Here is a 13,920-nt window from a genome sequence, read left to right as displayed (position 1 = left end):
CATGTATGTACATTAGGTACATGAATGAACAGCGCGGAAACAATTATCAGGAGGGCCAGGTCAAATACCAGAGTCAAGTTGGTAACGTTCAGTAGGGTTAAACGCTTCCTTGACCTCTCTTAATGAATCGGTAAGACACACTTTACCATGTTAACTTTAATATTTTACAAATTGTTTAGAAAAATGTAAAAAGAATAATAAAAAAAAGAGAATTTCTTCTAATAATATATTTATTTATACTTTCGTTAGTTTCGTTATGTATATCGTATCTTCATCAAAGAAAGAATTTATTCCAAATAAACTCAAGGGTACATAAATAAGAAAGTGCTAAACAATATACTTTATATATTTATACTTGATATGCATGTATTCAAGGAATCGCATGTTAGGCAAAAAGGAGAAACTTCGCCATTAGCGAATAGTGCGGAAGAAGGAGATAGAAAGAAACAGAAAGAGAGAGAGAGAGAGAGAGAGAGAGAGAGAGAGAGAGAGAGGAGTGCTCTTGGCGAAGAAGGTGTTGGTCCCTCAGTATTGCGCTGGACACGTTTAGCATCAGTAGTCATTTACCGTCCAGATTGTTCGCCAACGCAAGTCGCTTTTCAGAACGTTTTAATTGAGAAAGGATTTTTTTCACGAAACCTTCTACGTAGCAGAGTCGAAAACTTACAGTTTTGGATCAATATAAAAAAATGATTTCTACTGAGCGCTCAGCGATAATCATCTTGGGGTTATCCCTTTTCGTAGCTTCAGGTGAGTTTGCGCTAATTTAATAAATAAAACATTGAAAAATTCTTCTTATAAAGCAAAGATTTAGAAAGGTGACAAAAATTGCTTATTTTAGACAGTCGTAAGTCTATAGATGAGGTCGTTCTGCCGTAAACTTGATTTATTTTGTTTGTAGATATATTTTTTAAAAATGTTTTTTAAATGTTATCTTTTTTCCTTTTTTGTTGAGTGAATTTTACATTAAGTAATTTTATGTTACACATACATCTTGTTCAAAATTATATTATGTAAAGAAAGTTTTACAGGCATATATACATGTGTGTGTATGTGTGTGTGTGTGTGTGTGTGTGTGTGTGTGTGAACACATAACACACACACACACAGACACACACACATCACTTAGGGTTCTACTCAAAAACCATATTCTTAGCGTCCTTTTTTACCTTTTTTTTTTAAATGTAAGTTTGTACTCTTGGGATTTTTATTACACTGAAAATAATTTTACAAAAGAAAGAAGGATGTATAAATATGTATGGCTATATTATATAATTGCAGTTTCACATATAATTATATATGTATATATGTATATAATTGTATTGATAGTTCTTTATATTCTTTGGCTGACTTTTTGTATAATATTGTAACTAATAAAACCAAATCAATGTTCTTAAACCATTTAGCACCATAAACAATAGTTTTCAACTGATCAAGAAATTAAAATGCTTACACGTTGATAATAATTATTCTTTGATTTCACTGAATATCAAGTCATTTTTTGCTAATGTTCTAATTGATTTAACGGTCCAGAGCATTTCTAGGTGGAATTATATTGAGGGTAAATGTTTCCCTTCAAGAATGAATTCATTAATGTCATATTATATTGGTTCTAAATAGAGATGTAAAAAAATGGTATTTTTCGTTTCGAAGAAAAGTATCAAGTAAAAAACTGGTATTTTTAACCAAATTACATGAAAAATATTGAATTCATGTTAAATATATAAAAGAAGAAATACAATTCATTTTTCTTGTTATTTCGATACTTTTTAATACTTTTGTCTTTATAATTTTATATCGGAAATCGAAACGAAAATATGTATTGTTGCAATTGTTGATGAGATAATAGGTTAATAGATCTATTTGCGTTGCTTGCACTTTTTGCATTCAGCATCTGTGCTTTCTCTTTTTTCAACGCCCAAATCTATTTTTCTAATTATATCACTTTAAGCGCAAAAATTTTGAAAAATTTCAAGCAATGCGACAGACCTAAATGATCTAAAAAAATATCCGAGTAAAAAACTGTAAAAAAGTCGAAGGAAAAAACCATAAATTTCCGAGTTTTTTATCCTAAAATTCTAGTATTTTTTCATTGTTTACATCTCTAGTTCTGAAATCCACTTTTTTCAAATTTGATAATTGTATAGTAGAAATTCAACACTTCAATGAGCTTTTCTCTCTCGTCCATTGCAGACCTAGTTTTTAAGAGCTTAAAATCAAAGCGTTGAGAGCTTTAGGACTTCCGTTGTCACTATACTTCATTGTATAGATTTATAATTTAATCCTTATGATATTAAGAACAGAATCAATTTAAATTCTGAACTGATAATACATTCAACGCTTTCGTTCTACATTATCGATGAATGCAGTTGTTCGTGTTTTATCCGTATTTTTGTTCTTTTATCGACATGTTCCTCGTGCAGTTTGGTAAATCACCCTTATACATACATTATTTCATTTAAAGAGTTACCTTATACATAATTTAATTGCTATATAGATATTGATATCGACATTACTTTATTGGATTCTTCTTTGGATCATACAATCTACGAGTGACTAACCATTTAATTATTTTATGAGGAATGTAAATTGTTATTCGATCTGTTCGTTGAGGATGACTCCAAAGTGAGTCGAAAAGTATGAAAACTTAAATCGAATGCGGTATTTTATAATTATAACTTCAACCTTATAATTAGAGTCCGACCGAAACTTTTACTAAAACTAAGAACAAGCACTCATTACGTATCAGATTCGATTGAAATCATTCCAAGTAGAACAAAAACGTTAAAAAACTGTTGAAAAAACGTCAGTAATGATTATAAGTAAACATTTTTAATACGTTATAAATGTTCATGTAGGAAATGTTAGAAATAATATCAATTAAATGTTTATGAAACCAATATAACAACTTATAAAACGTTATTTTTTTACTGTAACAAAACTATTGTAAAATGTTTACCAACAAATTTATCTAATGTTTTTACAACATCTATATATTATATCTATAACCCAGTTTTATAACAGGTCCTGGACGTCCGTTCATTGAAAAAAATGCACGTAATTTTATATGGAAGTTACATGTATTGTATATGTGATCGGAAAATTACCTAAATATAATTGAAAATTTTGATGTAAAGAGCTAGGGACGAGAAAAGTTCTTTGAGAGCCACGTTCGTCATTTTTTAAGATATTCTAAATCTGTAAACGAATGTTGTTTCGAGATTGTTTGTACCATCATTGATTTTGTTTGTACCTTTAAGAAGTTCATTACATCTTATTTTTAAAACAGGGGTGAAAGTCAATTTCGCCATTAAGGGTACAAACGAAATCGATGGTGGTACAAATGGGTACAAATTATCCCAAAACAGTACCCGTTTTTAGAGATTTCAAATATCTCAAAGTGGGACGCTGGCATTTTTTTTAACCTTTTATATTTTTAAAACCCTTGAGGTACAAACGAAAAGAAAATTGGTATAAATCGAATTTAATTTAATGCCTAGATATTAAAACAAATCATTTTCTTTAAGTCGGTTCTTTATGCCAGGTTGATATAAATCTAATTGGTCTCTCTCAAAGAGTATTATAAATATTATAATTAGAGCGCGTAGCTGCAAATACAGAGTATACTAGAAGTACACTATTTCATTTATGCATTTCTGTCGTACGATAAATTTTTCAAGCCTGTTGATTATAAGATAGAAAGATCCGAGGATTACTCTGTCCTGCACATTTATCGTATAACAAAAACGCTCAAATAACGGCCACCTCAGAACACCTCAAGTAAGAGCTAATACAGACAGAGCGCGAATGAGGCAAAACCAGAAATGAGTTTGTGCAGTAATCTGCTACACAGCCAGGCATTGTAAATTGACAAATTCACATCTTCGTTTCATTAAAATAATATATAATTCAATGTGATTCTTCACTATTTATTTATTCATTCATTTATATTTTATCTTAAAAAACAACGATTTTAAAACGTTTGTACAATACAGCATGATTATTTAATCGATTCCTAAAAAAAAAAACATTTTTAAAACGTAACCTTAAACGGTTTTAAAATAAAAATAACCATTTCTAAATATCTTATAAACGTTGTTGTTCTACTTGGGATATAAGATTACTTTGGTATATGTGTCGCACCTAAGAAAAACTTTATTTATTAAGTATTATTTACTATTTTCAAGAAAATGAATTATATCACTAAAAATTTTGTATTGTCTGCTAAAAAATATTAGAAATACGACATACTTATTTTTCGTATTAAAAACAGAACTTTTTGAAACATTGCATTTTTGGCGTATGTCCCATAGAGATGAGATATATGACTACTTATAGGAGAAGGGGGGGGATATGTACGGCTCATAAAAAATTTATAAATAATGCTTATAAATAAGAGATAAAATAACCTAGAAAATATGTTTACAAAGTTTTACTAAAAAATAAGAATGATAAATATGTATATGAAGAAATAGATATTAATTACAATCTCTCTCTCCCTCTCTCTCTCTCTCTCTCTCTCACTCACTCTCTCTCCTGCATACATTACAAATGTTATTAAATGAGGTACATATTTCATGTAATGTATTTATTGCATTTAGTACATTAAATCTATGCACTTTGTATGCTTTGGACATAAATCCTGCCCATTAAAAATGCTGTATACCCCAAATGATTGGGATATATAAGACAACAAACTAAACAAAGAATATAAGAGTAAAGCATTTGTATTTTGCTATACAACTTTACTATTCCTCTACATATATCACGAAATAACACTAGTCTTTTACGCGCTCAATAGTAATCATTTTATGTAAATTATAATTTATGATGGCACTACTTATTACAGTGACAAATCGATTCAACTCACAATAATTTAATTAACATTAACAGTAAAAAACTGAAATTATAGTACAACACTAATATAGCATAAAGGCATGTAAAAAAGTAGTTACGGGAAAATTAACCCCACTCCTATTTTTTCTGACTTCTGCGATGTAAATTCCAGCGCGGCATATTTGTCGGAGTTACCTTAGCTCTTCTTCATAAATATTAATTTTAATATGTATAATTATTGTTTCAATAATTAAATTAAAAAATTTATAAAGAAGAAGTACTTACATTCTTTGGCCAAAATTGACACAATTGAAATTTCGATTTTTGATTTTGACCGAAATTTAATTATTGTTTCAATAAATTATGATATTTATGAAGAAAAGATATATGAGCATATCTATATATATGGCCTTTATAGGGGGGATTCCTGTTTTTTAATTATGATTTCGGTTTCAGTTGAAATTGACATGTAGCCGAGTGTTTTGGTTTAGTTTCAACAAAAGTTTCGGTCGGACTCTACTTATAATTATAATTGTTTTAGAAGTATTTTTTATTGGGCGTCACGACCTGCGTTTGCATTCTCATTGGCCTGTCCTTGCTATATTATTTGTTTTTAAAAGTCTATTATTTGTATATTGCTCGCTGTCTCGCGTAAATGAAGACATGGTTTCGCGCTGCGCATCCACTTGACGCGAGACACTGCCGTATCTATTGATCAGTAAAATTTTGAAAAAAATAATTACATTTAAAAACTCACTTCTTCGCATTTGTTAAAAAAGAATACGTATTGTAATTATAATGTTATAAAATAAAGATGTTTACATTTTGAATGTATTTTTTTTATAATTCTATATGAATAACTCTATGTCAAAATGTGGTGAAAAGAATATGTAATCTATTACTTTTTATGTTTAAACACATTTATATTGTTTCGACACTTAAATCATAAAATCATTTTATAAAGTTTTCATTATGTGCTTAACAGGTTCCGCTTTACGATGTTGGGTGTGTTCATCCAATGTAAATGTCATGTGTAATGACCCGATGAATACTACAGATCATCAAGCTGCATTTCATATAAGAACTTGTGACCCAGGTCCCTACGGCTCTTCAAAACCCATTTGTCGCAAAATCGTCAAACGAGGTAAAATTGCCTACTTATTTGTCCATAACACTGTGTAAATTCTCATTTATAAAAATATCCCAATATATTGGGTCATCTAAAAAGTATCCGCGGTACTTTGTCACTAGATATATGACCATCAACACCATCTAGTGACAAAAAATCGCGGATACTTTTTAGATGACCCAATATTTATCGAGTATCTATATGGCACAGATTGTTATGAATTCTAAAAAGGATTCACCTTCTTACATTATTTATAAATTAGTGTAATCTGTTTTTAAAAAAATCACTCATTTGTGAATAATATACAGCGCTGTCGATAGATGGAGACAACAAAATTCAAAATTTCTGATAAGACCTATACATATAAAATATATAGGTAGAATATATAATAGAATGAGAAATGTGTGTAGCATTATGATATTATATCTTTTACCTGTATTCTGATGAAATAATTTTTTTGAAGATAAAAGGGGGCTTCTATAATGAAACTTTAAAGATCATGTTCTGATGTAAAGGAGACTGGGGACAGTTGTAATGGAGATTAGTTGTAATGCGTATATCTTTTAAATTATAAGAGATAAAATGATCATATAAAGAACAAAAATAGTTGATATCGATATCTGTGTTTGCCTCATGACATCAATCGCGCGTGCGCCGCATGTAAAACAAGTTATATGTAAGGTGCTCAGATAAGTCATGTAAGTGTAACGATGTTGTACCTTTTTGTTTTAAACTTTCAAATAAAGTACTTTTTATAATGTTTTCATTTTATTAATTCTCTAAATTACATTTTTTCAAGCTATGTTCATGTCTTTTTGTGATATTTTTAAGTGATTTCAAATATTTATATAAATTTTAACAACATCGATTTCGGCTTAAAAGTACCGCATCGCCAAGGTACATTGTAACACTATTACAATTAACAGTAAATATTAAGAAAAGCCCGCTCACCTTAAATTTAAAAATACACTAAATCGACGAGTTTTTACATAAAAATAAAGATTGACAAGAAAAGTGTCGCACTGCTTCGTGAACTGAGATATTTTTAATTGATGACTATTCAGGTTAGGAAATCTGTCACAGCCACGAAATACTGCGATGCAAACACGCGCTGAGATCATCATTTTCATGCTTAATGGCCGCAAATGCGTTGTAAGCACTTTTTATTGTATTGTAATAGATATTATTCACTGCTTTACAAACACATATTCACTGCTTTTTAATAGTAAATTGACTGATAAAAAAAAAATTTAAGAAGATTTTTGTTTTAGAACAGATAATTTATTTTTAAAACACTGAATTTATGTTTTAGAACACATAATTTGTTTTTATAACAATGTTACAACTTTTCCTAGCTTTGTTTCATTTTGCCCTCAAATCGAAGCAAGATGTACTAATTCGGATTTTGATATTTTATTTATAAACTGTTTAAAATTACATTTTTTTGCAAATAGGCCAATCTAAATAATTGTTGCATTAAACGCATTAAAAAATAAGCATATATGTCATAAATAAAGAAATATATGTACCTACATTTCTAAAAAGTGTTACAACTGTTCCCAATCTCCACTACACTGTCAATATAGAAAATCTATAATATATGTGATATGAACTGTATTTTCTAAATGAGATTGTATTTTGACAGTACAATTTCGTTTCAAAAAATTAATACTTCAAAAAATTAATTTAGGACACTAATTCAACTAAAAACTATGCGTTTGTTGTTTGTGTTTGGTAAAAGTTATTATATTTCAATTTCATTAGAAATTTCTGATAGTTGATTATAAAAAGATTTTTTGTTTCTGAAAAAGAGCTCAGAATGATTGATGACATAAAAGTAAAACCTTTTGGAATTCTTGTATGTTTTTGAATAAAAAATGGAACAAAAAAAGAATAGTTTTCATAATTCGAGGATTTAAAAAGTTATTTTTTGGATTGTCTATGCTGTCTAGACATGGAAATTTCAATATCTTTCTAATTATATAACATAATACTTATACAACATATGTTAAATTTAATGAAACGTGGATATCGATAATATTTAAACACTTTAAAGTAACACATGTTTTCTTCGCATTTTAGCATGCGCCTGTCTTATATGTTTTTCAATCGTTTACGTGTATTATAGCGCAGAATAAATCTATCGCGTGATCTTGACGGCAAAAAATTCTGCTCTCCAAGCACGAGATATACCAACATGTTCGTTTGTTAGGAGGATGACGCATTGTGAACTAGTATCTTTTTAATGCGTTGCATCCTTTTCCTTCGAAACTGTGACGACGTACACGGTAATACGCGTCGCGATTGAGTCATGCCAGCGCGCATAGAAATAACGATGATAATTGAACATTAAAACAAGGCCGGTGCCACACCTACGTGGAAAATGAAAAAAAATATATCATTATGCTGCCACGAGATTATGATTAATTTCGGTGCCAGGATAATATACATCTCTCTCTCTTTCTCTCTCTCTCTCTCTCTCTCTCTCTCCCTCCCCCTCCCCCCTCTCTCTCCCTCGCGCGCGCGCACGCGTTATCATTGCGTTGTTGAATCTGTCATTGCATGTTCACAGTAAATCGAATGTACTAACCGCACATTGAATTCCGTCAATTCGACGGAATTCTAGCATGACGAGGCAGCATGCGTGAAATAGCGAGCACGGCCGCCAAATAAATGCAAAGTTACGTAAGCGGCAATAATAATGCTATTAAATCAACATTGGATTTGCGCTTGTCAGTGTACAAGAAAGGATGACCCCAATTGGACGCTATTGAAGGATTTTCTAAGAAATTGTCGTCAATCTCGTTGTTTCCTTATATAGAACAAAATACATAAAAAGAATATATGTCACAAAGGTATTTTGTCAATCGCGATTACGATTTCTTTTTATAATTATAAATTTCTAATTATAAATCTGAACTTCAGATGACCTAAATTCACAGAATTTACAATAGTATTCTGTTTATTACTTTAGATGTTATTACTTTGATAAGTATGTACAGTGAGAGCAAAAAGTATTCATATAAGAAAAGAATTTATTATAAAAAAAACCTTATTTGTAGAAAATAAACATTAATTAACAATTTTATACAATGAATACATTTTCTTCTTACATAAACAAACGAGCTTCGCATATTCATGATTTTAGAAGTTAAATTTCTCGTCTGTACGAATACTTTTTCAGCATTCAAACAATACAATTTTTAATTTTCGCTTATTTTTCAAATGATTTTGTATAATTAATACACATCTTTTTGGTATATATAATTTTTAAAAAAATATAGTCTATTTTATTCTTTATGAATAAATTGTTAATTATCCAACAAGAAATGATCATCAATTAAATGTCGAATCGACGTCAAATTGATGTTGAAATCATCGTATTTATATCGATTCGATAATTCATTTCTCGCTAGATAATATTTACTTTTTAAAAAGTTTTTATAAAGTTTTTCGCTAGATAATATTTACTTTTTAAAAATAAAGTTTTTTTTAAAAAATATTGTCTTTGTATGAATACTTTTTGCATTCATTGTATATATGTATGAATATTAATTATTATTAATAAATATGTTACACAATTTTAATATATATAAATATTAAATAAACTTATAATATATACACTAGGTATCCGTTCGAGCAAATATTTCACAACTGGCTAAAGTTACAAGAAAGTTTAATAAGAGAAATTTGTACGACTCCGAGTCGGCTACAAAGTAAACATTTTTTTTCTATTCTTTTTCGAGTTATGTAGGTTAACATAGCTATTTTAAATGGACACCTATAATTTTTTTGCATATTTGCATAATAGAAAGCATTTACAATCAAACTCATATGTAATAAAAAATTGCTACTATGCATCGTTTACGGGATAATCTTAAGTAGTAAATTGGATTCTAAGTAATTTTGGAAGTAAGTTTTAAATGGCAAAAAGAGGTCGAAGAAGAAAACGAACAATATTTTTTATGGAACATTTATTAACCCATATTACTAAATTAATTGTTCAGAATTTTGAACATCATGTTCAACATTCAATGCGTTTTAAAATTCCAAATAACATTTATGTTGCATAAGATATCTAAAAAATGTCTCTTAGATGTCTTATATCTAAAAGATGTCTTTTAGATATCTTATGCAACATGCATATTATCTAGGATGTTTCTCATTGTCGAATATAGCATTTCTACTGTAATACCTTCACCTCTTGTGATTTTATGTCGTAAATCTTCTTCATTTTCAGAAACAGTTGCGTAGACAATGTCTTTAATATATAAATAATTATAACAAACGTGGTTTATAAATCAAAACATATAAAAAGAGGAGCATGAAACTACAGCACTGGATGTTGTTTGTGAAATTTAATAATTCATTACATTAATAAAAAATCTTTAGACGTTTCGGCCACAATCTGGCCATCTTCAGTAAACTCACAAATATCAGTAAAACGCAGAATTTACATATATCTGACATTAAATTCAGCCGTCAAAATTATAAATATGTATAAACGTATTCATCTTGTGAAGGTGCATCATACAACATGGTTGCAGCGCCAATTATCATATTGCAAGTTATGTAGAACAAGAATTTCCAGATTCTAATTTAAAAAATTAACTACCATTAATATCTTCTAGTCAATTTTATGAGGATTAACAAATCGTTACCTGTTTTACAGACAAAATGATGAATCTTAAACACTTTCCTCACGCAGAAGGAAATTCGTCGTGACATTGTATATTATTATTTGTCATATCGTCATATGTTACCGCTATTTATATGTATGTCAAAAGTTTAGATTGTCTAGAATTATTTTTAAGTGTGAGAGAGATCTTTCTTTAGAAAAGGCAGATAAACGTCAGGCAAACCTTCAGTCACTTTGCTTATTAATATTACTTATTTGACTTTTTATATATATCATTTCAGAAATTCTTCTTTTAAATAATGATTGTTCTGTATCTAAAATTCTAATATTATCCCAATCCAATTCGTGCATCTTATTCACTCGGTGGCGTGAAACCCCTGATATTTCAAAGGTGGATCTTCTTATGTCAACTTTATGTTCTTTAAAAAATATTAATAAGGCTCTATACTTATAACAAAAAGTAGTATACAAGTAGGGCAAAAAGCCAATAACGTATACAAGAATTTTAATTTAAATAAGCAAAAATAATATAAAACAATTATAATAAACAAATGTTTCAACTCTAATCGAGTCATTTTTAATGTAATCTTAAAATATATAAACATCTAATTTACAAATATGTACATGGTCTTACAATATTATTATAATTCCTTAATATCAAATTTTTCATTTTGTGTAGTGTTACGCTGTGAGTCATTTTTATCAAGAATTAAAGTCATAAGAAAATTTCTGGAAAAGTAACCGTGAATAAAAAGAATTAATATTAATTACATAAAAATTAGTAATATGATAATGTACCTTAGTAAATATGTTAAGAGTCCATTAATAAACAAAGAGAAAAAAAACGCACATAGATTATAGTCCATTTCGTGGTACAATATAATAGTCTTTTTATTCAATAAATTATTTTAAGCAAATTTGCAAAGGTAACAAGCATCTGACTTGCATGATGTCAAATAACGAAATATCAAAAAGAAAAACATTATCGAGAACGGAAACAGCAAAATAGGGGGGAAAAAAGGAGAGAAGATATTAGGAAGGAGAAAGAGATTGTCAGAATACAATTTTCCGGCAAAGACTTCGTGTCATTTTGTCTATTTATTCCATGTTTCTGTTTTTTAATATGGACCATTTCAGATATCAATCTTTTATTATATGAAGGTTCTACATCTAATGTCCACTTTATCCCATTTAAAGTTATGATTCTCCTCAATACGATGGTTGGAAATACTGATGGAGATTTTGAACTTATATTGATATCAGAAACATGTTCATACAATCTGGTCTTTAGTTGTTTTTTTGTTTGACCAACATAACTAACATCACAATCTTTGAAAGATATTATGTAGATTACATTTTGATTCTGAATGTATTCCAAATCATTCTTTCCTCTCTTTATAAAACTTCTTAATGTGTAAGGAAAAAGCCAATTTACAATTAAACTTTAAATGGGATAAAGTGGACATATTAGATGTAGAACCTTCATATAATAAAAGGTTGATATTTGAAATGGTCCTTATTAAAAAACAGAAACATAAATAGACGGAGTTTTTGCCAGAATTGTATTCTGACATTATACATTCTCTTTCTCCTTCCTAATATCTTCTCTCCTTTTTTCCCCCCTATTTTTCCGTTCTCGATAATGTTTTTCTTCTTGATATTTCATTATTTGACATCGTGCAAGTTAGATGCTTGTTACCTTTGCAAATTTGCTTAAAATAATTTATTGAATAAAAAGACTATTATATTGTATCACGAAATGAACTATAATCTACATGCGTTTTTTTCTCTTTGTTTATTAATGGACTCTTAACATATTTACTAAGGTACATTATCATATTATTAATTTTTATGTAATTAATATTAATTCTTTTTATTCACGGTTACTTTTCCAGAATTTTCTTATGACTTTGTTAATTCTTGGTAAAAATGACTCGCAGCGTACTACACAAAATGAAAAATTTGATATTAAGAAATTATAATAATATTGTAAGACCATGTGCATATTTTTAATTTAGAACGATGTTTATATATTTTAAGATTACATTGAAAATGACTCGATAGGAATTGAAACGTTTGTTTATTTATTATAATTGTTTTGTATTATTTTTGCTTATTTAAATTAAAATTCTTTTATACGTTATTGGCTCTTTGCCCTTCTTGTATACTATTTTTTCTTATGTTCTTTGATTCGAGTTTTTGAATTTCCTTTTTATTTGGCCAACATAAGAAGACTCACAATCCAGACAATTTATCTTGTAAACCACTCCACAATAGTTCTCTTTGCATACACGATCTTTTCCAGTTTTAATAAATCTATTAAATTTATTTATAGGTTTGTAAGCAATATTAAAGCCCTGGCTATGTGATAATTTTTAAAATTTTTCCGATACTTTACTTAAATATATTATAGTATTACAAAAAACTTTTTCTTTAAATTGGAATTAGAATCGTTTTCATTATTATTACACTCACTATTTTTATCTAAATTAGTTCTATATTCTAAAGTTTTTATTCTGTTTTTTATTGTTGAAAAAATGAATTTAAGAGGATAACCATTCATTAACAGAGTGTGAATTAAGTCTGAAATATTTTTTTCCTGAAATTTTGGATGAGATAAGAACAATATTCTGTCTAATTATTCAATGATTACACCCTTTTTATGCACTAATGGATGATTCGAATAATAATTCAAATATCTCTCTGAATTAATAGGTTTTTTAAAAATATCGAAGATAATTCTTCTTTCTTGTCTCATTAATTTAACATCTAAAAAATTAATGCCATTTTCGTCGCCAAGTCTACTATAAATCTTATCCTTTCATGATACGAATTAAACAATTCCAGAACATTCTCAACTTTATCTTTATGCATTGACAATACAATGTCATCAACATAACGGAAATAAAAAGACGAAATAATATTATTGGTCGTAATAATTTCTTGTTCTAAGTCTTGTAAAACAATATTCGCTAATATAGGGGACAATGGAGAGCCCATTGACATGACAAAAATCTATTTAAAAAATTTTTTTGTCAAATTTAAAAAATGTAGAGTTAATTATAATCATAATTGCTTTTACAAACTCATGGATAGATATCGAAGTCTTGTTTTCAATCAGATTCTACCTTCGTTCAATACTCTTTAATACTAAATCGGTCCGAATGTTCGTGTATATCGAAATCAAGAGATATAATGCTAAAATTATTATTGATAAGCTTATTCACAATAAAACTGTTTTTGACATAAAATTCTTTTTGTTACTATTATCTATAATATCTTTTAAGAAAGTCGCTAATGGATGAAAGGCACAGTT

The 13,920-nt window shown here is 28.5% G+C and overlaps 1 protein-coding gene across 4 annotated transcripts in view; it reads left to right on the top strand.

The window, feature by feature from the left end:
• The first annotated feature begins 495 nt into the window (after positions 1 to 495).
• Positions 496 to 13,920, top strand: part of LOC105148814 (uncharacterized) — a 116,136-nt gene continuing 102,711 nt past the window's right edge. For 2 of the 4 annotated variants that reach the window (XM_087407254.1, XM_087407255.1), the window contains exons 1-2: positions 496 to 750; positions 5,822 to 5,980. In XM_087407254.1, coding sequence (XP_087263380.1) covers positions 690 to 750; positions 5,822 to 5,980 — 220 coding nt within the window. In that variant the 5' untranslated portion in view covers positions 496 to 689. Of the gene's footprint in view, positions 751 to 5,821; positions 5,981 to 13,920 lie in introns of those variants that run through there. The other 2 variants (XM_087407253.1, XM_087407252.1) reach the window with 2 other exon arrangements.

Source organism: Acromyrmex echinatior, chromosome 6, assembly GCF_024713525.1.
Source record: "Acromyrmex echinatior isolate Ae372 chromosome 6, ASM2471352v2, whole genome shotgun sequence".
Classification (NCBI taxonomy): domain Eukaryota; kingdom Metazoa; phylum Arthropoda; class Insecta; order Hymenoptera; family Formicidae; genus Acromyrmex; species Acromyrmex echinatior.
Note: the sequence above shows the minus strand (reverse complement) of the source record. Positions and strands in the feature narration are given on the sequence as shown.